The following is a 24,366-nucleotide window of genomic DNA, read 5'->3' as shown; positions in this document are numbered from 1 at the left end:
GGGAAGCAGTTACCCACCAAAGACAATGGTGTACAGTCATGCAATATCGTGGACTGGTTGAAGTTAAACAGTAATACCGCTGGATGAAGACTCAGCGGTCTAAATGTTAATCGTTCACGCACGATACCAAAGGTTCTGGATTCAAATTCAGCTTGCGAGATTATGAATGCACACCGTTGAGGAGTCCTATATAAGGACAAAACTGCCGTCCAGTACTTCCAGGTTTTCAATGTTGGTCTAACAGTGAATTATTCATGATCCCAATCAAAATATAATGTTAGTCAAGGTGATGGGTGAGCAAAAATGTTAATTTCTAACAGACATTACAAGATATTCATCATCACTCTAATATAATATTCTATTCATTAAATCATTTTATATTTCTAAGATATATATGTATGATGTAGGTAGTGTATTTTAATAAATAAGTACTTTGCTCAGTATTTTATAAATAATTACTTCGATATCATGAATGGATCAATGTTAAACTACCACTGAAAACTTGGAAGCACTGGACAGACGTTTCATCCTAATATGGGACTCAATAGTGCGAATCCACGATCGTGCACCAGAGGGACTCGAACTGAATACCTTCGGTCTCACGAGTGAACACTTAACCTATAGACCAGTGGGCAAAACGAAATGGTCGTCCATTGCTTTCAAGTTTTCATTGATGGTCTAGCATTGGTCCATTCATGACATCAATCAAAACTCAACAATCTCCACAATCCTATACTGATAAATAAATACGTCTGGAAATGATGAAGGAAATGGTTATCTTATAAACTATTAAAAATATATTCTCTGACTTTTTTTATAATATTTTTTATACACAATCAATGTGTCAGAGAAATTCCCATCCTGTTAAAAATGCTCAAATTCTATAACAAATGATCAATCATATGTACTTAGCTTAGTCTGAGTAATCATTCACGTGATTACATAATCAGAAGTACCAGACCCATAACATTATTATTTTCGGTACAAGTTTGAGTAATCTAATTGTTTACAATTAATTGATTATTGAGGAGTGAATAGTGTAACGTTTGACTATTCCTTAATACTAATCGGATTCTGTGGAACAAGTTTCAAAATGAACGTTAGCTTAAATGACTAGAAAATACAAATACTAAACTGAGATGTTAGATGGTTAAAAGTAGTTTACAATAAAATTTTAATTTAAGTTTCGTTCTAGTTGTTACCCATCTTACTTACTTATTTACTTACTTACGCCTGTTACTCCCAATGGAGCATAGGCCGCCGACCAGCATTCTCCAACCCACTCTGTCCTGGGCCTTCTTTTCTAGTTCCATCCAATTCTTGTTCATTTTCCTCATGTCTATCTTCATTTCCCGGCGTAATGTGTTCTTTGGTCTTCCACTTTTCATTTGGCCTTGAGGATTCCATGTGAGGGCTCGTCGTGTGATGCAGTTGGGAGCTTTCCTCAATATGTTTCCTATCCACTTCCAGCGCTTCTTCCTAATTTCTTCCTCCGCCGGGATCTGGTTTGTTCCCTCCCACAGTAGGTTGTTGCTAATAGTGTCCAGCCAACGGATCTGAAGTATTTTGCGTAGACAACTGTCAATAAACACCTGTATCTTCCGGATGATATCTTTCGTAGTTCTCCAGGTTTCCCCCATATACAGTAGAACTGTCTTGACATTTGTATTGAAAATCCTGACCTTGGTGTTGATTGACAGTTGTTTTGAGTTCCAGATGTTCTTTAGTTGTAAATATACTGCTCTCGCCTTACCGATCCGCGCTTTCACATCTACATCAGATCTAGCATGTTCATCAATGATGCTGCCCAAATATGTAAAGGTTTTTACATCTTCCAAATCTTCCCCGTCAATTGTGATTGAATTGGTGCATGTTGTGTTGTATCGGAGAATCTTGCTTTTCGCTTTGTGTATATTGAGACCTACAGCTGCTGAGGCTGCTGCTACACTGATCGTTTTCCCCTGCATTTGTTGTTCCGATTGCGATAGGAGGGCCAGATCATCTGCGAAGTCTAGATCGTCTAGCTGCATTCTAGATGTCCACTGTATCCCGTGTTTCCCTTCAGATGTTGATGTCTTCATGATCTAGTCGATCACCAGGAGAAAGAGAAAGGGTAGTTGTTACTCATCATCAAGAGTTATTTGTAAACTTGAGGGTATTATTGTTTTCTCTATGATTCTAACTCACTTCACTACTCAGCTTCATTGTATGAAACATCACCACTGAGTGATTTAGGCAGTAACTGATATCCTGTTGTTATGAAATGATTGTTATCTTCACTTGGTTGAAAATATTACAAGTAAAAGAAAAAGAACTTGTGATTAAATCTACTATTGGTAAGAAATACAATCAGAAAAACGATTGTGACATATTATACACCAGCAAAACAACCATAAAACTTCATTCACTTAAGGATAACTACTGAAAATTAGAATTTACCCGGTTTCTGCCACTTTCTTATAAAACTATATGTTATAGTGTAGTTGACTTTATGGAATGATGCCATCTCTTAATTATCTACCAGCCTTTATCTCATTTTCTAATTTGGCTATTGTCACTCAGCTCTATGAGTAGAGAGTAAGTCAGCATTCAGTGTGAGAATAGAATACTAACTGAATTGTTATAGACTATTACCTAATGATTAAAGTAGTTGCAGAAACATAGTAGTGTATTATAGTAGAAAGTTCACATGATTTAAATAGGTAGTTATCTCATATTCAGTTCACAAAATACATCAATAATATTATTTAAAAACATTGATACTAATTCAATAATATCTATATTGTAACCTGATATTAGAACAGAACTTTTTCACTCAATGATATCTTTATGTGGATTCACTAGTGTATATACAAATCAGAGCTGGTCACCCATATGGATGGATTAAAAAGATCACTAGGGTCTCTTATTCTCATTTGATTTACTGTCTTAGTTCAAAATCTGGTTGAATCATGTCATTTTGATGAGTTTGTGAATTGGTAATAATAATGAAAGTCCTTCAGTCTGATCTTTGTTTATATAAAATGTGAATGTAAATTGAAATCTATTTTTGAAGTGTATATTACCAAACTTTGGTTAGCTTATTACCATATTTCAATAGTTGAGATCATAAGTCGATTGGGGGTAGACCACCACGGAAAACCTGGAAGCACTGGACGGCCGTTTTATCCTAGTATGATACTCCTCAGCAGTGCGCGTCCATGATACCGCCCCCCCCCGAGATTCGAACCAGGTCTCGCGCTCGAGCGCTTAACCATTAGACCACTGAACCGGCGTCCGATGGTGTTAACATCACAAATATCTCATTTATGAGTTCTCACCATAAACTGATATAAATTTGAAAATCAACGAAGACTATCACTATACTGGAAAGATAATTCATTACGTTCAGACTATTTGGATCCACTGACAGTGAATGAGTGGGTTTCTTATCGAGTCGAAAGACTCGAGAATCAATCAATAGTCTATATTCAGGGTTCTACAAAAATTCAGTTGAGATTCGAAGAGGTTGATGATAACTTTTCTGGCTGGTCTTCAATGGTGCCTTAAGTTTAAAGATACTGCTTGTAGACAAATACTAGCTGCTACGAAACCCATGTTGAATAGAGCTTTTATCAAACTCAACTAATCATCTAACATAGCTCTTTCATTGCATTGATTCCAGACGATCCAACAATTTATTTTAATACACAATCAATTTTGGTTATTCATTTGAAATAACAACTCGTCTCGATATTTACTTGGTATTGTTTATTCGAATCTTCCCATTGATGTTTAGAACTGTAATTGATCAGTCTCTTATTAGCATATCTACATACTGTGCGGATTGCCTCGATATTGCCTTAATTCATAAGCATTATAAGTAAAGATGGATAGTAGCTAGCAGTAGAATTCAGTACATACGTTTCATCATATTTGAGACTTGTCAACTGAATATACATGAATCCCTGAGTTGATATTCACTCCATGACTGGAACCCATTACCGTTCGCTATTGAATCCTGATAGTCCCTTGCTTATGTAATGGGATGAAGTTTAAATTCATTTTCTATTGTTTATTTGACGAGTCCTAAATAAGACGAAACACATGTCCTGGATCCCACTACTAGTCACAATCTATCATTGCTTATACGTTATACTTACACTAGATCTAATATTGTAATTTTAATTTATTATCTGGAATTGTATAATTTCACATCGTTCACCATATTATCTTTGTTTCATTCTTATATTTCAATTTATCTATATGACAAATTACTTTTATATATAACTATGTAATCTATTGGAAATATAATAAATAGTACTGATTAACATCATTTAATCATTATAACTATCCAAAATTTATTTTCAAAACTAAATTCTTTTAAAACTCCTCCTGGCGTCCCTCCGGGGGCTACTGCCAGTCCCAAGCCCGGATAAAGGAGGAGGGTTGGGCATGGGGTTAATGACCACAACCCGTAGAAAACTAACTCGCTAAAAAAACGCTAACCAGAAAAATTCTTTTAAATTTATATTTCAATTTGATATTCATTTAGTTATTTTTTTTAAAAAGATGAATAATAAATTTGATATTTGAATTCATGATCCAATTAAATCCAGACCACTATGGAAAACCTGGACAGTCGTTTCGTCCTAGTATGGGACTCCTCAACAGTGTGTATCCACAGTCCTGCCTCACGAGCTTCGAACCCAGGATCTATCGGTATCGCACGTGAACGCCTAACGTCTAGACCAGTGAGCTGGAATTTAATAGTGTTAATGTCTAACTTCAATCGATTCACGAAATTTCACCGTCATCTACCATTATCATCAGTGAGTTACTATCTCACAATAGACCTGTTTGAACTCCATTGGTCACGGTCTAATACTTCCAGGTTTTTCATGGTGATCTAACTTTAATTAACCCATGAATTTAATTATTAAATTACTAAAATCTTCATAAAACTCCCTTCTGACAAAATTTAATATCTTTGAACAATAATTTGAAATTGTTACACATTGTTGTTTAACAATACAGTAGTTTTGAGTGCTGTTAGAATAGATCACAATGGCGTAGGTGTATACACTCTTTGTCTTTCCTCAATCTATGAGATTAAAATCGCTTCATATCTTTCTTTCTACGAACTACTTCTTTCTTTTATATATTACCAACATTGAATTAACTACTTCTATGAATTTGATGTTCATCTCGCTGTGATAATGAGGTATGACAACTTGGATCGATGCATATATGTGACTGGTCCTACATTGTAGATGACTGACTGATTGATTGATTAACAAACAGGTTTTTCTTTCAAAAAAAAGTAATCGCCTAGTTTCCGATTTCTTTCCAAGACTAAATGACTTTCTTACCACATAGTCATGTGTACTATGGTCAAGGTCAGTAAATAAGAAAAAGTCAATATTGATTCTTTTTTTCTCGCTTTGTTTCCAACGTTCAAAGTTAAATGAAATTTTATCATCTGACCTGTATATCAAATCTTTCTATACTTTTATAAATCTTCATTATAAAAGAATAAAGCACGTAGTGAATTGTCGAATTAAATTATCTATTAAGATTAATTATGAAAATTTATGAATACAAAGATGAAATTTGATTGATCATTAAATTGTAATTCATGTCATATATGTTCAATTAAGGATTTGTTCAAGTTCCAATGTGACCGCTAGTCTCGATAACTTGAAAATGTAGAGGTTGAATTTAATCACAAAATTATCTAAGATCTAGGTTCCAAGTTCTTCAACGGGGTATGAGGACTGATGTCACTTCTCGGCTGCCTACACTGTGGGAGGGTATTTCTTGGGGAACCTGAAAAGGAAGTTGGATTAGTGTTGATCTTAACGACCTGAAAGCGTGACCACAGAGCCCATGGACAACTATTTGGGGCTGGTCGCGTACAGCCTTTTTGTGGGGAGATTTTAACGTGTTAGCTTCGTTCTTCAAAAGGCCTTACCGCCGAAGACGGAGATCGGTGAGGTAAGGTGAGGTGTGACATCTTTATGGTCGGTCTTTTCTAACCCCTTCTGTCATTATGAGAGGGCAGCATCGCTGCAGATGATGGTTGCCCGAGGTAAACACATTCATCAGTACGACTTCGCCCTTAGACCATTACGTCAAGGTAGCAGCTACAGTCGAGCAAGTTCTTCAACTGTAGATTATAACTAGTTAATAAACCCCAACAAACGTTTATCTTACTTACTTACTTACTTACACCTGTTACTCCTCGTGAAGGAGCATAGGTCGCTCACCAGCATTCTCCATCCAACCCTGTCCTGGGCAATCCTTTCCAGTTCCTATTCATCCTTTTCATATCTGCTTCTATTATCCGACGTAATGTGTTCTTTGGCCTTCCTCTTTTCCGCTTCCCTTCGGGATTCCAAGTTAGAGCTTGCCTCGTGATGCAGTTTGACGATTTGCGTAATGTATGTCCTATCCATTTCCATCGTCTTTTCCTAATTTCCTCTTCAGCTGGAAGTTGGTTTGTTCTCTCCCACAGAAGGCTATTGCTGATGGTATCCGGCCAATGGAGTTGAGTATCTTGCGTAGACAGCTATTTATAAATACTTGTACTTTCTTGATTGTGGTTGTTGTAGTTCTCCAAGTTTCAGCTCCATACAGTAGAATTGCCTTGACGTTCGTATTGAAGATTCTCACTTTGATATTGGTTGAAAGTTGTTTTGAGTTCCATATGTTTTACAATTGTAGGAATGCGGCCCTTGCTTTGCCAATCCTCGCCTTTACGTCTGCATCTGAACCTCCATGTCTATCGACGATGCTTCCCAGATATGTGAAGGATTCTACATCTTCCAGAGTTTCGCCATCAAGGGTGATTGGATTGCTGTTCTCCGCTTTGAATTTGAGGACCTTGGTTTTCCCTTTGTGTATGCTGAGGCCTACTGATGCAGAGACTGCTGCTACATTGGCTGTCTTTATCTGAATCTGTTCACGTGTACGTGATAGGAGGGCTAGGTCATCTGCGAAGTCCAGATCGTCTAATTGGTTCTGAGCTGTCCATTGTATTCCGTGTTTTCCTTCAGATGTCGAGGTCTTCATAATCCAGTCGACCACCAGAAGAAAGAGGAAGGGAGAGAGTAAACAGCCTTGTCTGACTCCGGTCCTTACTTGGAATGCATCTGTCAGCTGTCCTCCATGCACTACTTTGCACTGTAGTCCGTCGTATGAGTTCCGGATAATATTGACAATCTTCTCAGGAACTCCGTAGTGTCGAAGAAGTTTCCATAATGTCCTCCTATCTACACTGTCGAATGCCTTTTCATAATCAATGAAGTTGATGTATAGTGACGAGTTCCACTCAACTGATTGTTCGACGATGAACCGTAGTGTTGCAATTTGGTCTGTGCACGACCGATCCTTTCGGAATCCAGCTTGTTGATCTCGAAGTTGGGCATCTACTGCATCCTTCATCCGGTTCAGCAACACCCTGTTGAAGACTTTCCCTGGTATTGACAGTAGTGTAATGCCTCTGTAGTTTTCACATTTGCTCAGATCTCCTTTCTTTGGAATCTTGATGAGGTGTCCTTCTTTCCAGTCCATCGGCACTTGTTCCTCCTCCCAAATCTTTTTGAATAGAGGGTAAAGCATGCTTGTGGTTGCTTCGACGTCTGATTTCAGTGCTTCAGCTGGTATGTTGTCGGGTCCTGCTGCTTTCCCGTTCTTGATTTGTCTGACGGCCATTCTAATTTCTTCCGTCGTTGGTGGGTTGACATCTATAGGAAGATCTGTGTGTGCTGCTTCGATGTTCGGTGGATTCATTGGAGCCGGCCTATTCAGGAGTTCCTCGAAGTATTCTACCCATCTGTTTCGCTGTTGTTGAATTTCAGTGATTGGCTTGCCTTCTTTGTCTTTGACCGGCCTCTCTGGTTTACTGTATTTCCCTGATAGTTTCTTCGTTGTATCGTAGAGCTGTTTCATATTTCCTTCTCTAGCAGCTTTTTCTGCCGTCGTTGCTAATTGTTCTACGTATTTCTTCCTGTCGGCTCTAATGCTCCTCTTCACTTGCTTGTTTGCTTCTATGTATTCAGCTTGTGCTTGGACTTTCTCTGCTCGTGTTCGGCTGTTGTTAATTGCTGTCTTCTTGTTCTTCCTTTCTTTGATCTTGTCCAGTGTTTCTATAGAGATCCATTCCTTATGATGGTGTTTCTTTAGGCCCAGAACCTCTTGACACGTTGAAGTCAATGTTTCTTTGATGCCTTTCCAGTTGTCCTCCATGGTGGTTTCTTCTTCCTTCAGTAGATCTTGAAAGGCTTGGAATCTGTTGTTTAGAGCTATCTTGAATTCATTGAGTTTGTCAGTATCTCGAAGGAAGGCTGTATTGAACCTTTGTATTGCTGTTTGTCCACTTGTCCAGTTCTTTTTAGCTTCAGTTTTAAATTGGCTACAACTAGGTGGTGATCTGAAGCTACGTCAGCTCCTCTCCTGGTTCTCACATCTTCCATTGTCCTTCGGAATTTTTTTGATGCAAATATGGTCTATTTGGTTCTCTGTAGTGTGGTCCGGTGAGATCCATGTAGCCTTGTGTATACGTTTGTGTGGAAATATTGTGCCTCCTATGACTAATTTGTTGAATGCACACAAATTTGCAAATCTTTCTCCATTTTCGTTCCTCTCTCCCAGTCCATGTCGTCCCATAATATCTTCATATCCAGTGTTGTCTATTCCGACCTTGGCATTTAGATCTCCCATCAGAATGGTGAGGTCCTTTCTTGAGCATTTCTCTATGATTGACTGCAGCCGCTCGTAGAATTGATCTTTAATGTCGTCGTTGCTATCATTGGTGGGTGCATAACATTGGATAATATTCATTAAGATCCCCTCCTTCTTTGTTTTGAATGATGCTTTGATGATTCTGGATCCGTGGGATTCCCATCCTACAAGTGCATTTCGTGCTACTTTGGACAGCATTAGAGCAACTCCCTGTGTGTGTGGAGCATTTTCCTCTTCGTGACCGGAGTATAGCAGCATCTCTCCCGTAGCTAGCCTTTTCTGTCCAGCTTGGGTCCAGTGGGTTTCGCTGATTCCCAGTACTGCCAAGTTGTATCTCTTCATTTCCGTTGCTATTTGACTGGTCTTCCCGGTCTCCCACATTGTTCTAACGTTCCATGTACCTATAAAAATTTTTGCTCTGGTTGTTAGAAGGGGCATCGGCCTCGTGGCTTCCGAAGGAATTCGGCTTTCACCATGAAGCGTCATAATTCTTCTAAATGAAGACCTTCTAACTCTCAGGGCAGAGTTAAAATGGTTTGAATTATTTTTTCTGGTAAGCGTTTTTTAGCGAGTTAGTTTTCTACGGGATGGGGACGCTAACCCCATGCCCAACCCTCCTCCTTTACCCGGGCTTGGGACCGGCAGTAACTCTAGAAGAGCTACAGGCGGAGTTAAACGTTTATCTACAAAATATTAATTATTAACTTTATAGGTGTTATGCCTTAATCAGGTTGTCACTAACGTACTTTTTTCTCACTGTTAACCAGCATACCACGTTGTGATAGTTGTTGGCTAGATATAGAAAATATCAATGTCATAACCAATAGTTACATCTAAATTCATTATTCAATAGCTAATCTCAGGATTACTTACACAGTTGTGTCACCATACATAAGAAGCTTCACGAATATAGCTCATGATTATTTACTAGCATCGTATACATACATTATGCCTTTAGTGTAAATGACATAATTTCCATGTTTAAAAAGGTTAAACAGTAGAAAAAAACTTGAAATTATCAAGAGACCACTTGGTAATATTCACTTGAATGAAGATTTATTTATTTATTCAAACACATAAATATTGGTACAAGGAGGCACCAAGTAAATATGCGCTATATAAACCACTCGGTTTGTGTGAGGGCTGTGATACTGGCCGGGTGCCTGAAACGAAGCAGGTGGTTTTCTTAAGGAGCCACACCGGGAGCCTTCGACATGAAGGTCTGATCCACAAGGCAGTGGAGTAACGTCAGGAGATGTAGTTCCATGGTAGCCGGTGCCCAATAATTGGTTCATACGCCATTTGTTCCTTGAGGATCCTAGAGCCCATGTACACCACTGGTTTATAATCAGGGTTTTCCAACTCCCTAAGTGAACCCTCCGTGTACACCAACCCGGTTAAAGCGCCGGACATTGACGTTTCGTCCTCTGAATTTCGTAAACAACAGTAACGCCGCGAGAAGGTAGTGAGTAGGAATTCTCTGGCAGTGGTTGTTTGCACGTGGCCATGTGAGAGTATTTGGAGAGGGAGAGCTGAATCTTCCTACCCTCGGTCGTACCAGGGCATTTGGGGGCGAAGATATCATCAGTCAATCGGTTGATATTTGATAAATACTCTTTAATGAATCATTAAGTTAAGGAAATTACTGAATCAGCGAGGAGCTACTTGGAAGTACATAAAATGAATTACAATACAAATTAAAAACTGTCATATTTTATGGAAGAATGATTAAATTTTTTTAAATCGATAAAATTTATTACAATATGTACTAGATAAAGGCTTATAATGGGAATCACAAGATTTCTAGTCCAGTGATATACTACTTTCCCTAACAAACCTAATCAATTGACTTAATTTAGTTACATTTAGATCAACCATAGTGATTGATTAAGATAAAAATGTGTCAGTCTACGAGTAGGATATATATTGACGTCATATGTTTAGTTTTCATACAATCGAATAAAGACACAATGGTACAACATATAAGTGATTATATAATCAATGAAGCCAGTATCTCAACATAGTGTATGAAATGTCCAGTCACTTAGACGAATGAATACACTGTAACTTAATCTATAGATATTCAAACACTACTAAAAAACCAAATATATACGATCTTAGTTACTACACACTGATCAGTTAACTTGAATATCTCATTCTTGCAGGAAGTCAGTTTTGTCCGAAACAGCTCAGAGATAACATCTCAGACTGTGGAAGCTGCAAGACCCAAGCTCAAATCTCATCAGCACCACAAATTCTTTCAAGATTGTAAGTGAAAGTTACTAACGAGTGCCAACTAGCACAAAGCGTAAGTTTAAAATTTTCTGCCAACTACTTGTAGCCACGTAACAATCATAATTCTAAAATTTGTTAAAATTACTTAAAAATTATTTGATAGGTAACGTAGACAACTTTTAAGTAATAGATTTAGTTTATAATACAGTATGGAACATGTGAATTTTGACAGTGAAAATATTCAAAGTACTAAGATTGAAAGTTAGATTCACATTCTACGTTTACTGACTTGTAATAATCGGTCATTCTTCACAACAACAAAAAACACCTCCGGATTCCAGGACGAGTACTTGTTTTATGTATGTAACCTAACCTTTGAAGTAAAGTTCCTTTCATGTTTTCATTTGACGCTTAAGATTCAAAATAATATATGCGTCTACGAAGGAGCTAAAATGTAAGTATTTAAAGGGTTAAAAGTGTAAGTGTTATATTCTAGCGAAGATTAAATTACGAGTAACTTCTGAGAACTATTAGTGGACTAATATTATCTATATATTCTTATTGTATAATTATTCAGTAAATAGATCGTGTATAACTATATTCATCTTATTATAAGCTTTATTTTGATCTATGGAATATTATTATACGATTTACTGTTCTTAAGTTATGTTCAGTCTATTATTTACAGTCTCCCACAATCACAACCACTTTTTGGCTTGATCTTGTATAAATATTATTTCTTATTTTATGGTGTAGTGTAGTCTGTTTGACTGGTATATAAACCAAGTATGTTTTGAAATAGATGATTCGCATGGTAGAGGCTGTTATCGGCGTTCTGGACTCAAGTGAACGGGCTAGGCGGACAAAGAATTAATAGGGACTCTAGGCTGCTCATACCTGTCGAACGTCATTGGTTTGGCACAGTGCTATGATTGTATAAGTCGTATTTCGATTGGCGGATAAATCACATGATAGCTAACCGGGCTTAAAGTCACAACAGTAAAACTTAATACTACTTCTAAGTAGAACTAAGCTCAATTTGTAGAACTGATGAGTGTGAAATAACACGAAACCGATGTCCAGGATTTATTGTCGATTGCCTTCACATTCAACCCCTTACATCTCAACATGGAATCACTTAGACTAGTGGTCTTATTGCGGCTTGATCGATAGAATTCTATCAGCAGTAAAGAAGGATGTGAACTCCATGAAACTGGTCACCACTTAGTGACCAATAAATCGTCAACTAACATATATCTTAAAAGGTAATTTAACGGTTTATTAGTAGTATGAACAGGAAGCCAAACGTATTGTTCGTTTCTGTGATTTTAAATTTCTACATCTAATCAATCATTTATTATCTAATTTTAAGAAATCAAGTTGTCTACATAGTTGTAACACTTAGAGTACTTCATTATTTAGTCTAAAGAATGAATAAATTTCATTAAAACGTAGATAGAATTTCAATACTGATATACAACCCAATCGGTTTAAGACATGCTAATCAGTTTAACAATTGGTAATTGACGTGAGCAGATAAATAAAGAGGCCATGACAAACAATGGAAGCTATTCTTTGGGACGTTATTTCACCCCAACCGTTGTCGCTACCTTGACGTGGTGGTCGAGCTTGCCTATCGTGTTGAACCAATCGGATTATACTGGCTGGAACAATCCTTCTTCCAGGTCCTACCATACCAGACAAGTCGGTTGAAGAGCGGTAAGACTAGGAGAAGCAAACCCAAGATCCGAAGGCAAAGTTGTACTGTTGACTGTACAGAGGTGTGATAGCAGTAAGGTGTTTCTTTCAGACAACCAGCATGACAGCGATGCTGCCTTTCCACAAGAAGGGGTGGGGTTTGAAGAGGTCAACCCTAAAAATGCACACAGATAACCGTCTCTGGCGGTGAGGTCTCAAAAAGTACGGAGCTGGCATTAAAACTGCTCACAAAAAGGTATTGTGTGACCGACCTCAATCAGTTGTCCCTTGGGCACTGAGGTCACGCTCTCAGGTCACTAAGACCACCTTTAATCCAATTTCGTTTTCAAGTACCTCCAGAAGAACCCTTCTTAGATGTGGGCAGCCGGGAATTGATAACTCCCCTCATACATCTAACAGCACACATGACCACTGACTGACGTTGCTTCATTTAGTTCGAAGCTTGGTAAATAATGACATTTAGTCTTCTCCATAGGTTATTCTATAAACCATAGGTTTTCGTTCGATGTATGATTCACTGCCAAACTCTTTTCTGTCCAAAAACTATTCTTATTTAAATGTAACATTTAATACTCTATTTTTCTACACTAATTCCCAGTTCGGACTTGATTTTATTTTTCTAATTATTTGTACGTCATGGTCATGTTAATCATCTTTTACACAAATCTGAGTCGGGCTTCAGGATAAATCGAGTGGTGTTCCAGATGACTCGTCTTCTCCTTCTGTGTCTTTCTCTCGCTTGTTAACCAACCAGGTGATAGGATAGTTTTCGTCTCTCTGATCAAGGTCGTTGGTCTGGATCCGGATTCCCAAGTTTCTGACCTCAAGCTTAAACCGACTAGCCTCTTGTGTCAAGGCCTTAATCTAGATCTAGACACGTTCTCTCTTGTATATTATTGGGTGTACAGATCAAGGACGGAACAGTAATATAGTGTTGCTAATTCCTACAAATCAAATGAACTTAGTTGTTTATAAGACTGAGAAATTATGAAGAATAATTCTGACAAATCATTTCAATTGATAATCGAAACAAAAAAGTGCGAGAAAATACTTTACAAGTATTTTACATTGAATCTTTATCTAAACTAATCATCCAGTAATCGGAAATCTATGGTAATATGAAAATATGAATGCTATACGAGGTATAGAAAAAGAACAACCGAAAACAGAAACAAACTAAGAATACACTATTTTATGAAATAAATTTATCTCAAATACACCATGAATGAAGTGTGCTATAGCCTAAAGCTAATGTCGTCACTGTGAGATCGACACTCATGAATTCGGACCTTAGTCACTTCAAGAGAATTTTGAGACTAGACTGAAACGTCTGTTTAGTTTCCCGTGATTGTCAGTGATTATCTTACTGAAATCAGTCTGTGATCAATGATGATAGTTGACAGTTATTATAAATGTGATCTATAAAGTTTGTATATTGAAGGAAGTAATATTCCTCATCGGATTCGATACTGAATCACCTAGTTTCATAGACTGAAACTTTTTTAGTAGACTATACTTGATACAAATGACCTCCCATATGGTTAGAATATTGATGAATGAATAGTAACGAACATCATATTTGTCTAATCCTTTAGTAATGACTAGATTACATTGATTAAATTGAAATGTTACCATTAGTTTGAATGACTGGACATCATGTTTACTACATTGAGGTAATTGATCGATAGAAGTTGAAAAACATTTTTTTTAGAAAAAAAACAAACTAGAAAAACATTATATTGATCATTATTCAGTGGTCATTTAAATGTCAACTCTCTTTTGTATAGATTTTGCTTTCAATCTTGTGCATCATTCGTTTCAATAACTCTGCATAATAATTGTAGTAAATAATATAATAAATAAATATTAATTACTGTATATTAATAGAAGGTATTATATATATTCATTTTAATAGGTGAGATCATGAGTCAATTGAAGCTAGACCACTATGGAAGACCTGAGAGCACTGGACGCCTGTTTCGTCCTACTGTAGGATTCCTCAGCAATGCTGATCCACGATCTTTTTGATATGGTTTTGTTCTATGAGCTGGATGGTTTGGTCGTGGGGTTTTCATCGTTCTTCTGAATGATATCATCAGCACAAACTTTAGCATCCACGATCTCACCTTACGAGATTCGGATTCAGAACCTATCGGTCTCGCGCGCGAACGCTTAACCTATAGACCACTAAACCGGCATGCAATTGTGCTCTAGAGGTTAAGCGTTCGCGCGCGAGACCGATAAATCCTGAATTCTAATCTCGCGAGGTGAAATCGTGGATAAGCACTGATAAGGAGTCCCATACTAGGACGAAACAGCTGTCCAGTGCTTTCAGATTTTCCATGATGGTCTAGCATCAACTGACTCATGATCTCAACTATTGAAATTACTGCATTCTCCATAAACCCCCTTCAGATATATACATATATTTATTTACTCATATTCTATAGAAATGATTCCTGTAGATAAACAATATCATCATTATAAAAAATATCCATGTGATTATATTGTACAAACTAATTACATAACAAATAAAACCAATGATTCAATTAATAAATCAATGAATAATTCAATACAAGATAATGCAATTAATACAACTGGTAAATTTAAATTATTCTCAATGATCAATTTGTCAAATTCTAAAATGTTAAAATCATGTAAAACTGAAAAATTTCGTATAAATTTAATCTTACGATTACGTAGTATATGGTCACGTTCATCATTGAAATCTCAACGAATTGAATCGAAACATATTCATATGTCTTTTATAAATTATGATCATAATCATAATAATCATCATCATCATTATAATCCTCGTCATCATCATCATCATCGTCATCATCAGAAGCAAAAGCAGTATCATCATCAACATCAACAAAATTGTCCATGTCAATCTCAATCTACTCATGATCCATTCAATAATCTGTTAAAAGTAGAAAGATTAGATACAGGACAAATGATTGACCATTCAAATCAACCTAATGATAATATACAAATATTATTATCTCGAAAATATCATTCTGAGAGTTGTTTATTTCATCCTTATAATATGCATAATTTTATACATAAATGTTCACATATTCATTATCATTATGATTATAATCCATGTTCAAAATCAATTCATAATCAAATAAGGAATGATATCAATAAACTTTCATGTCAATTATCTAACATAAAATTACAATCATCATATATTAAACATTCTTTAACAACTGGTAATATATGTTGTTTATATACATTGAATTGTGTACCATCACTTGAATGTATAACTCAACCAATATCATCAACAACATCAGAGTTAATGTCATTGTCATCAGCATCATCATCATCATCAACATCAGCGTCAACATCAGCATCATCATCATCATTATCATATCGACAACAACAATTCAATCAAACAGATTATAAATATTCCAATTTACCAAGCACATCAATTATGTTAAATACAAGAAATAAATGGAAATTAATATCACCATTTGAAAAACTTAAATATCATCCATTCTATAAAGATACACATTGTCATTTAGGTAAATGGATACAACAAACCTTAACAAGTAATGAGATGGATAATAAAGATCAAGATAATAATGATAATAACAATAATAATAATAGTAATTATGAGAATGAATTAGACAATGAAACCATGAATAAGAATCATTCTAATAATAACAATAATAATAATAATAATAATAATAATAATAATAATAATAACAATAATAATAATAATAATAATCAGTTTATAGATATTACAAATTATTTAAATTATAATAGATTATCGGATACTTTCAAACATGTACATTTTGCTGATGAATCTACTTATTCATCTTTAACTACATTAAATTCATTATCAAGATCATCATCATTAGGTTCATGCAATTATACTAATGATTCATCATCACCTAAAACATCTTATTCATCAAATCAATCTCCTATAGATAGTATAATAATGAATGATAAATATACAATAAAACATTCATTGAAACGTACTATATCTAGTCCTAAAATGAATTCAAATAAAAATAAAACACCATTAGTAACAGTGAATTTATTTCATGATGATGGAGAATTATCAGAATTACCTCTACGTGTAGTCAATCGATTGGAAACAGAAAAAGTAAGCTTCTAATATATACAAAAATTATTTATGCCTGTTATTTCTCATGGGCCCCCAAATGCCCTGGTACGGTCGAGAGTGGGGAGAGTCCACTTCCCCTTGAAAAATGCTCTCACATTGCTACGCGTATCTGCCAGGGAAGTCATACTCACTGCCTTCACGTGGCGGGGATGTTTTTTACGAAACTGAGAGAATGAAACGTTAATGTCCGGCACTTTAACCGGGTTGGTGGATACAGAGAGTCCACCTAGGGGAGTTGGAAAACTCTGATTCCAAACCAATGGTGCACATGGGCTCCAATATCCTCAAGGAACAAATGACGTATAAACCAATTATTAATCTCCTGATTTCGCTCCACTGCCTTGTGGATCAGACCTTCAGGTCGAAGGCTCCGGGTGTGGAAACCACCTGCTTCGCTTTGCGCACCCGGATAGTATCACAGCCTTCACACATATCAAATGAGATTTGTGTGGCGCATATTTATTTGGTGCCTCCTTGTACCAATATCTATGTGTTGAAATAGAAATAAAAAATCTCTCATGGAGTAGCGTAGGCTGCTCATCAACCTTCTTTACCCAACTCTGTCTTGATCACTTCTTTCCAGTTGGTTCCAGTTGTTATTCATCTTTTTCATATCTGCTTCTAATTGTCAGAGCAATGTGTTCTTTGGCCTTGTTCTTTTCCGTTTCCTTTCAGGATTCCAAGTAAGCGCTTGCCTCATGAAGAAGTTTGTTAATTTCCTCAATGCGTGTCCTATCCACTTTCATTGTCTTTTCCTAATTTCCTTCTCAGATGAAATTTGGTTTGTTCTCTCCCATAGTAGGTTGGTGCTGATAGTATCTGGTCAACGGACATTCATTATCTTACGTAGACAACTGTTTATAAGTACCTGTGCCTTTTTGATGATGGTGATGGTAGTTCTCGAAATTTCAACTTCGTACAGTAGAATTATGTTGACGTCCTATTGAAGATTTTGACTTTGATATTGGTTGACAGTTTTGAGTTCCATATGTTCTTCAACTGTAGGAATGCTGTCCTTTCTTTGCCAATCCTTGCCTTTACGTCTGCATCCGATCCTCCTTGTTCATTGATAATGCTACACAGATACGTGAAAGCTTCCAGCTCTACCAGAGCATCTCCCTCAAGTGTGTCTGTGTTGGTGTTCTCCTTGTTGTATTTGAGGATATTGATTTTTCCCTTATTTATGTTGAGGCCTATTGTTGGAGAGGCCGCTGCTATACTGGTTGTCGTCATCTGCATTTGCTCTTGTGTATGTGATAGAATAGCTAGGTCATCTGCGAAGTCCAAATCTTCTCATTGATTCTGAGCTGTCCATTGTATTCTGTGCTTTCCCTCCGATGTGGGGGTCTCCACAATCCAGCCAACTACGAGAAGAAAGATAAAGAGAGACAGTGGACAGCCTTATCTGACTTCGGTTCTCACTTGCACTACATCTGTCAGCTATCCTCCATGCAACATGTGTTACGTATGCCCAACCACCAACTGCCTCGACGTGCGATGTTCAATGGTATAGGAGTAGATTGGGAGAAAGCTAGGGGCGACCAGACCAAAACATGGCACAAATCCATGAAGTCACTGACAAGTGGACTGAGCCATGTTGTTAGGTACAGACTATCTGCTTGGGATCCGCGAGACGATAGCAACCGATGGTTAGAGACCTTGGATGACATGGCTCAAAATTGTTTGCAATGGCGCAGGTGCATCCGTTCTTTGTGTTCTCCCGAATTCTAAACTTAATTCTTCATGTGACTTTTTGTCTCTTTCTAAATTTATTTCACTGAATTATACTCCTTGAATAACATCTTCAAACCCTAATCTTTCCGATTACTGCTTATACTTTTACTACCTCTATCACTATGGAATTTGAATCACAACTGCATCTCTGTGCTAATGTGGTATGGCAACTCGAACTGATGTACGTACGTACGAAGTTCTACTTTGTTACTGACTAAGTATAGTTCGTCATATGAATTCCATATGATGTGGACTATTTTCTCAGGTACACCATAGTATATATATCCACGATCCGGCCTCGCGAGACTCGAACCCTGGACACATCCACGATTATCTTCAGTGAGTTATTATCTCACAACAGACCCGGTTGAACTCTACTGATCACTGCTTTTCACTACAACTTTAGAAATACCTCTTGAGGCCAGTCACTAGTGAGCATATGTTGATTAGTCCTAGAAGGGGTTTCTGTGGATAATATAATATATTTCGTAGTTGAATTCATGAATCAATTGAAGCTAGATCACCATAGAAAACCTGGGATTCTTATCAAGCATCTCAAAATACATTGTGTAATATTTTTCATAGGATGTGTTTTTAGTGTAAAATTTGCTACCAAAAATTAAAAAAGTTTTGTATTTAAAACAAAAGGGATTAAAGTACATCTCTATATGATGTTACACAATTTGTGTTTAGGTATGTTTGTGTGTGTGTGTGTGTGTGCGTCATGTTTTTTTCTCACATCAAATGACAATAACTATCGGAAGTTCATGTAGTGTTATATGTATTTTCATTGTTTTATTGTATACAATAAACAAACTGAATAACTAAATAAAGACTATTGAATAGACTACTGAAGTTTCTAAGAAATTTTATCATATTTTTAAGAAATAAAGATTTTTTTCTGGTTAGCGTTTTGTTTAGCGAGTCAGTTTTCGACGAAATGAGGTCGCTAACCCCATGCCCAACCCCCTTATCCGGGCTTGGGACCGGCAGTAGCCACAGAGGGGCTGCAGGCGGAGTTAAGAAATTGTTGGGGTATTCAGAAAAATATCCCAAAAATTATCCTATTAAGTCTAATGCTATTCTTGGACTTGAGATGGTATCATTTTCCTACTGGTCAATACTTATTTCACGTGTCAAATGTTATTTTCTATTTTATGGTACGATGTGGTCTGCTTGATTAGTATATAAACAGAGTATGCTTTAAATATAGCGATTCATATCTCAGAGGCTGAGACTTACGTTCTGGTCTCAACTGCCTGGGCTAGACAGGGAAGCGGGGCCAATCAGAACTCTAGGCCGTTCTTACGTGTTTACGCGTCTTTGGTCCGATGGATAATACGATGCCATCTAATCTGCAGACACAGTTATGACAGAAATAAAGATATCTAAGAAAAAATATTTTCGTAAGAAATACTTTAGGTACTAAGCTAGTACTAATAAGTTGATTTCTAGATGACATTTATTGTTTATTAACCTAAAATAGAATACCATTGAAAACCAAAAAAAAAAGAAATTGAATGGCTATTTTTTGTTCACATGACATAATTATTAACAATACCCGACTATGACCACTTTAGGAATCAATCACAGAAAATTTCGGTTTTACACCAAATTGTTAACCAATAAGCCATCAGGACTTCAATTAGTCCTCAAGATCATCCAATATCACTGGTTCATATTGGTCCGTCCTCCTAAAACGTCTGAATCTTACCAGCCACAACTTTCTATTAGAACCTTAAGAATTCATTATCAAGTATGCAAAAATTAAGTCACTGTAATAATTTTGTTACAGTGCTTTTACATAGATAAGTTGGCTTTAGATGTGCGATTTACTAGAGATTGTCTTGAAGATCCTCGTTCCAACTAATGGCCAAGTTATGGATGCACACGTCTGAGGAACCGCGTAACCAGTTGTAACAGGTGTTCTGTCCTCCCTGGTTTTAACGCTACTTCCACTAAAATTACTCCGTGATGAATCCTACCCACAAATTAAGAATAATTTCCACACAAGTAGTCCATCCAAATGAAGAAATATTTTAAATCTAATATTAACAATAGAAGCTGAGAGATTCGATCATAGCAATATGTTCACTATTATTTATTCAACCAAGAGTTTAAATACTTCTAATAATCCATCATGTTTACAATTAAATATATTGAAGGAATTCTACCTTGTTTTACTGTGTTCTATAATAACAACTCAGTAGAAGTAGTTCATTTTCATTACCAAAATAATTAAAAAACAGGGAGACCTGTTGAAAGTTAAAAACTGATTAACTGAGACTAGTAGTCATATTTCAAACTTGATTAGAAACAGTATCGACAATCAGAGACAAGTATGATATTGGCCACTACTTAGTAATCCATTAATACAAAGTTTAAGTTACTTAGTTATTAGTAAACTAATTGTTGGCAAGACCCAGAAAAAGGTCCTGAAAACGTTGGGAAACACTACCCAATTATCATTGAATAGAGGTTTCTCGGAAACATCTAGAAAGTGAGGAGTCAAGTATCACATTTCTGAATGGGTGATTACCTATTCTGCTACTATGTTGAGTAGGGCTCCAGAACCCTCTAGAAACACAAGGCAGTCTGAAATGCTATAAATACCCTAAATTTTCTGTACATAAACTAATCTTGGATTAAACTTGAGTTAATTTTGATTTGGTTATTTATTCTCTGAAGAAGTGGCTTACACTAAGTCACGAAACGTCAGAAAATCTAATTTTTCTACTCATCGGGATATTACAAATATATTATTTATTTATAACAATCTACCCAATGCTCAATTTATTCGAAATTATCAAGTCAAACCTTAGCAATGATACATACTTGGAGTGAAGTGTTCTTCCTGTATTTCGCGCCTTTTCTCTCATGTTCTAGTGGTTGTGTAAAGTTATCCTGAGGTTATTAGAACAGCTCAGGAAATCGATTCAAGCGTTCACAGCGAGACTATAATTTATGACTCATTGTACATAGGACACGGACACTTAATGAATAGGGTAAGTAATTAATACACATACGTTCATATAAAAACAAGTTTAATAAGCGAATGATTATCAAGGTCGAAATGTGATTCTAAAAGAACGAATAAATCAGTCTCTCTGGTAGCTAGAATACCCATGTGGGCTTGACACAGTGCTAGATACTACCATATCATTTAGAAAACTTATGAATTTGTTTATTGTATTTATTAATTAAATCAAATATTGTTATGCTATGCTTAAAATTTGACAGTCTTAGAAGTTTCAATGGTGAGACTATAATTTATGGATGACCTTTGAGCCACACCAAATAACTAGAACCAAATGAGGATTGTGGACCTGTGTGAGGAATTAGAATTATGATTTACAATTGATGATTAAGGTTAGAAATTAGATTTAGGGTTTTCATCACGAACTGACATCAGTTATTATGCCAACACTCTATTTATCCAAATGAATGAGTGAATTTCGCGCTAAAATTCGAGACTTGTTATCTTATACGTGATTGGTTCGTCCATAAATTATAGTCTCACCGTTTCAATTAATTATAGCTTATTGCTAAAAGTACATGATCACAGATTTAATGCCCCAAAGTTAATCATTTTCATCAATTATCAATCATTATGCGAATTTGAAGTTTATTGAGAATATTGAGTTTGATTGCAATTTTCTTTGTAGACTAATATTCAAAACCATAAACCATTGAAAAGTTGTTTCATATAAGTGTGAAATCACTACCAAATAGTAGTGCCCATCCATGACCCTGTTAGGTTTCGGAATTAGAATATCTAAGATGATGATGTTTGAATCTGATATTATTTATTTTTAAATCCTAACCAACCATCATTTAATGCATATATAGTAATCGGTGTTTTGTAGTGTCGGTTGTTATGTTAAGCGTATATACCTTATTCTAGCTTTCGGACAGCCCATTCTATCCATTCTACTCGAGCCACATTCTGACCTTGTTATTTATTCGCTTATCAATTTTGACTAGATGGTGGTTGGAGGTAGTCGACAGGAAATCCTGGACCCGGGTTTCGTGCTAATTAGCACTCGTCAGCAAGGTGTACCTGTAATATTGAGGGAACTGGTGCTCCCTGGCAGATTCGATCCCGGGCCGCAGATAGCTCAGTGGTAACGTCTCTGACTGTGAAGCTGGGTGACACGGGATACAATCCGCCAGGGAGCACCAGTTCCCTCAAGATTACAGGTACACCTTGCTGACGAGTGCTAAGTAGCACGAAATCCGGATCCAGGGTTTCCTGTAGACTACCTCCAACCACCATCTAATCTCAATATATAGTGCCCGCAGTGTCGAGTCACCTAGACTGGTGGCCACATTGCAACATGGTCGATAGCATTCGATCTTCACTAAATAAGGACTTGACACACATGACATTGATCACCACCCAGTGATCAATCAATTGTGATCAGTTTCGACTGTTTTCATATGAGCGCGTAGGTGTGTGTACATTTCTTCTCCCATTACTCATCGTATGTCTGTAACTTACTTTTGTGTAACTATGAATATTGATTAACGCTTGGTAAAAAGGGAGTTGGCTTACCAGCCATCTCCACTCTGCGTCCTTTCTCTTCTTTCTATTCCATTCAGTTTATATACAAAATATATGTATTTAAAAGTCCATTCTCGTTATTCGACTTATTTAATTCCGTTATTGACTAACGCGATTTAAGTCGATGATTTTATACGAGGATAGGCGATAACAAACATTCATTACAATCATCTTGAAGTCAGATCCACGGGCTACTAAAGTGGAGAGCCCATTCGACAACATCGTTCAATCTAAACAACGACAAATAAAGGAGCCCCCACTAAAGTTTCATTCTTGACATTCTAATTTCAAACAATAGGATATCTTTGATTCGATTTCGAATGAGATCAAAATTTATCACTAATAGATAATCCTTTCATACTTCTCAAGTGTCCAATTACTTCCTAATCAATATCAGTTCATAAAAGTAAATTACACTTCAATGAATACTTACTATTTATCAATGTAAACATTATACTCTAATCAATTTTGATAACTTTCATAGTTATATTCTTGATCATTTTTTCTTTATTTTATAAGTTAAAATAGACTTGTTACTAAGTAAAATAATGAACAATGTCATTTAAATGTATCTCATAGTTTCTCTCATGTCCTTATAAGTTCATTCTTTTCTTATGTAATATATATATGTAAGAATTTACATATAATATAATTTATTTACCATATATGTACTAATATAAACTTACTATAAGTTTGTACTTATATCATTGATGTCTGAAATATATGTATGTGTATATGTATATAATAGTGAAATGGGCCTAACATAAATTTAGGCGGTTAAATGTTTGATATCAGGAATAATCTATTTTAAACTCTATCTGTTTTTAAGGGCATTTAAACATAGAACATTATAATATGAAATATAGTCCCGACTGTTGTTTCTAACTTGACGTGATGGTCGGGCTTGAATATCGTGTTGAACCAATCGGATTATACTGGCTGGAGCAATCGCTCCCCAAGGTCCTACCATGTCAGACAGGTCGATTGAAGAACGGGAAGACTAGGAGAAGCAAACCCATGGTCCGAAGGCAAAGTTGTACTGTTGACTGTACAGAGGTGTGATAGCAGTAAGGCGTTTCTTTCAGACAACCAGCATGACAGCGATGCTGCCTTCCCACATGGAGGGATGGGGTTAGAAGAGGTCGACCCTAAAAATTCACGCTCCGTGTTATCCCACAGATAACCGTCTCTGGCGGTAAGGTTTCAACAAGTACGGAGCTAACACTAAAATCACTTTTGATCATGAACCGAATGA

At 36.4% G+C, this 24,366-nt stretch overlaps 1 protein-coding gene across 1 annotated transcript in view; it reads left to right on the top strand.

Moving 5' to 3' along the window:
• Positions 1-24,366, top strand: part of MS3_00006102 (uncharacterized protein) — a 40,700-nt gene that overhangs the window by 815 nt on the left and 15,519 nt on the right. Inside the window, exon 2 of the mRNA XM_051214210.1 lies at positions 15,129-16,792. Within this exon, the coding sequence (XP_051067357.1) occupies positions 15,129-16,792 (1,664 nt within the window). The remainder of the gene's footprint in view (positions 1-15,128; positions 16,793-24,366) is intronic.

This window comes from Schistosoma haematobium, chromosome 2, assembly GCF_000699445.3.
Source record: "Schistosoma haematobium chromosome 2, whole genome shotgun sequence".
Taxonomy (NCBI): Eukaryota; Metazoa; Platyhelminthes; class Trematoda; order Strigeidida; family Schistosomatidae; genus Schistosoma; species Schistosoma haematobium.
Note: the sequence above shows the minus strand (reverse complement) of the source record. Positions and strands in the feature narration are given on the sequence as shown.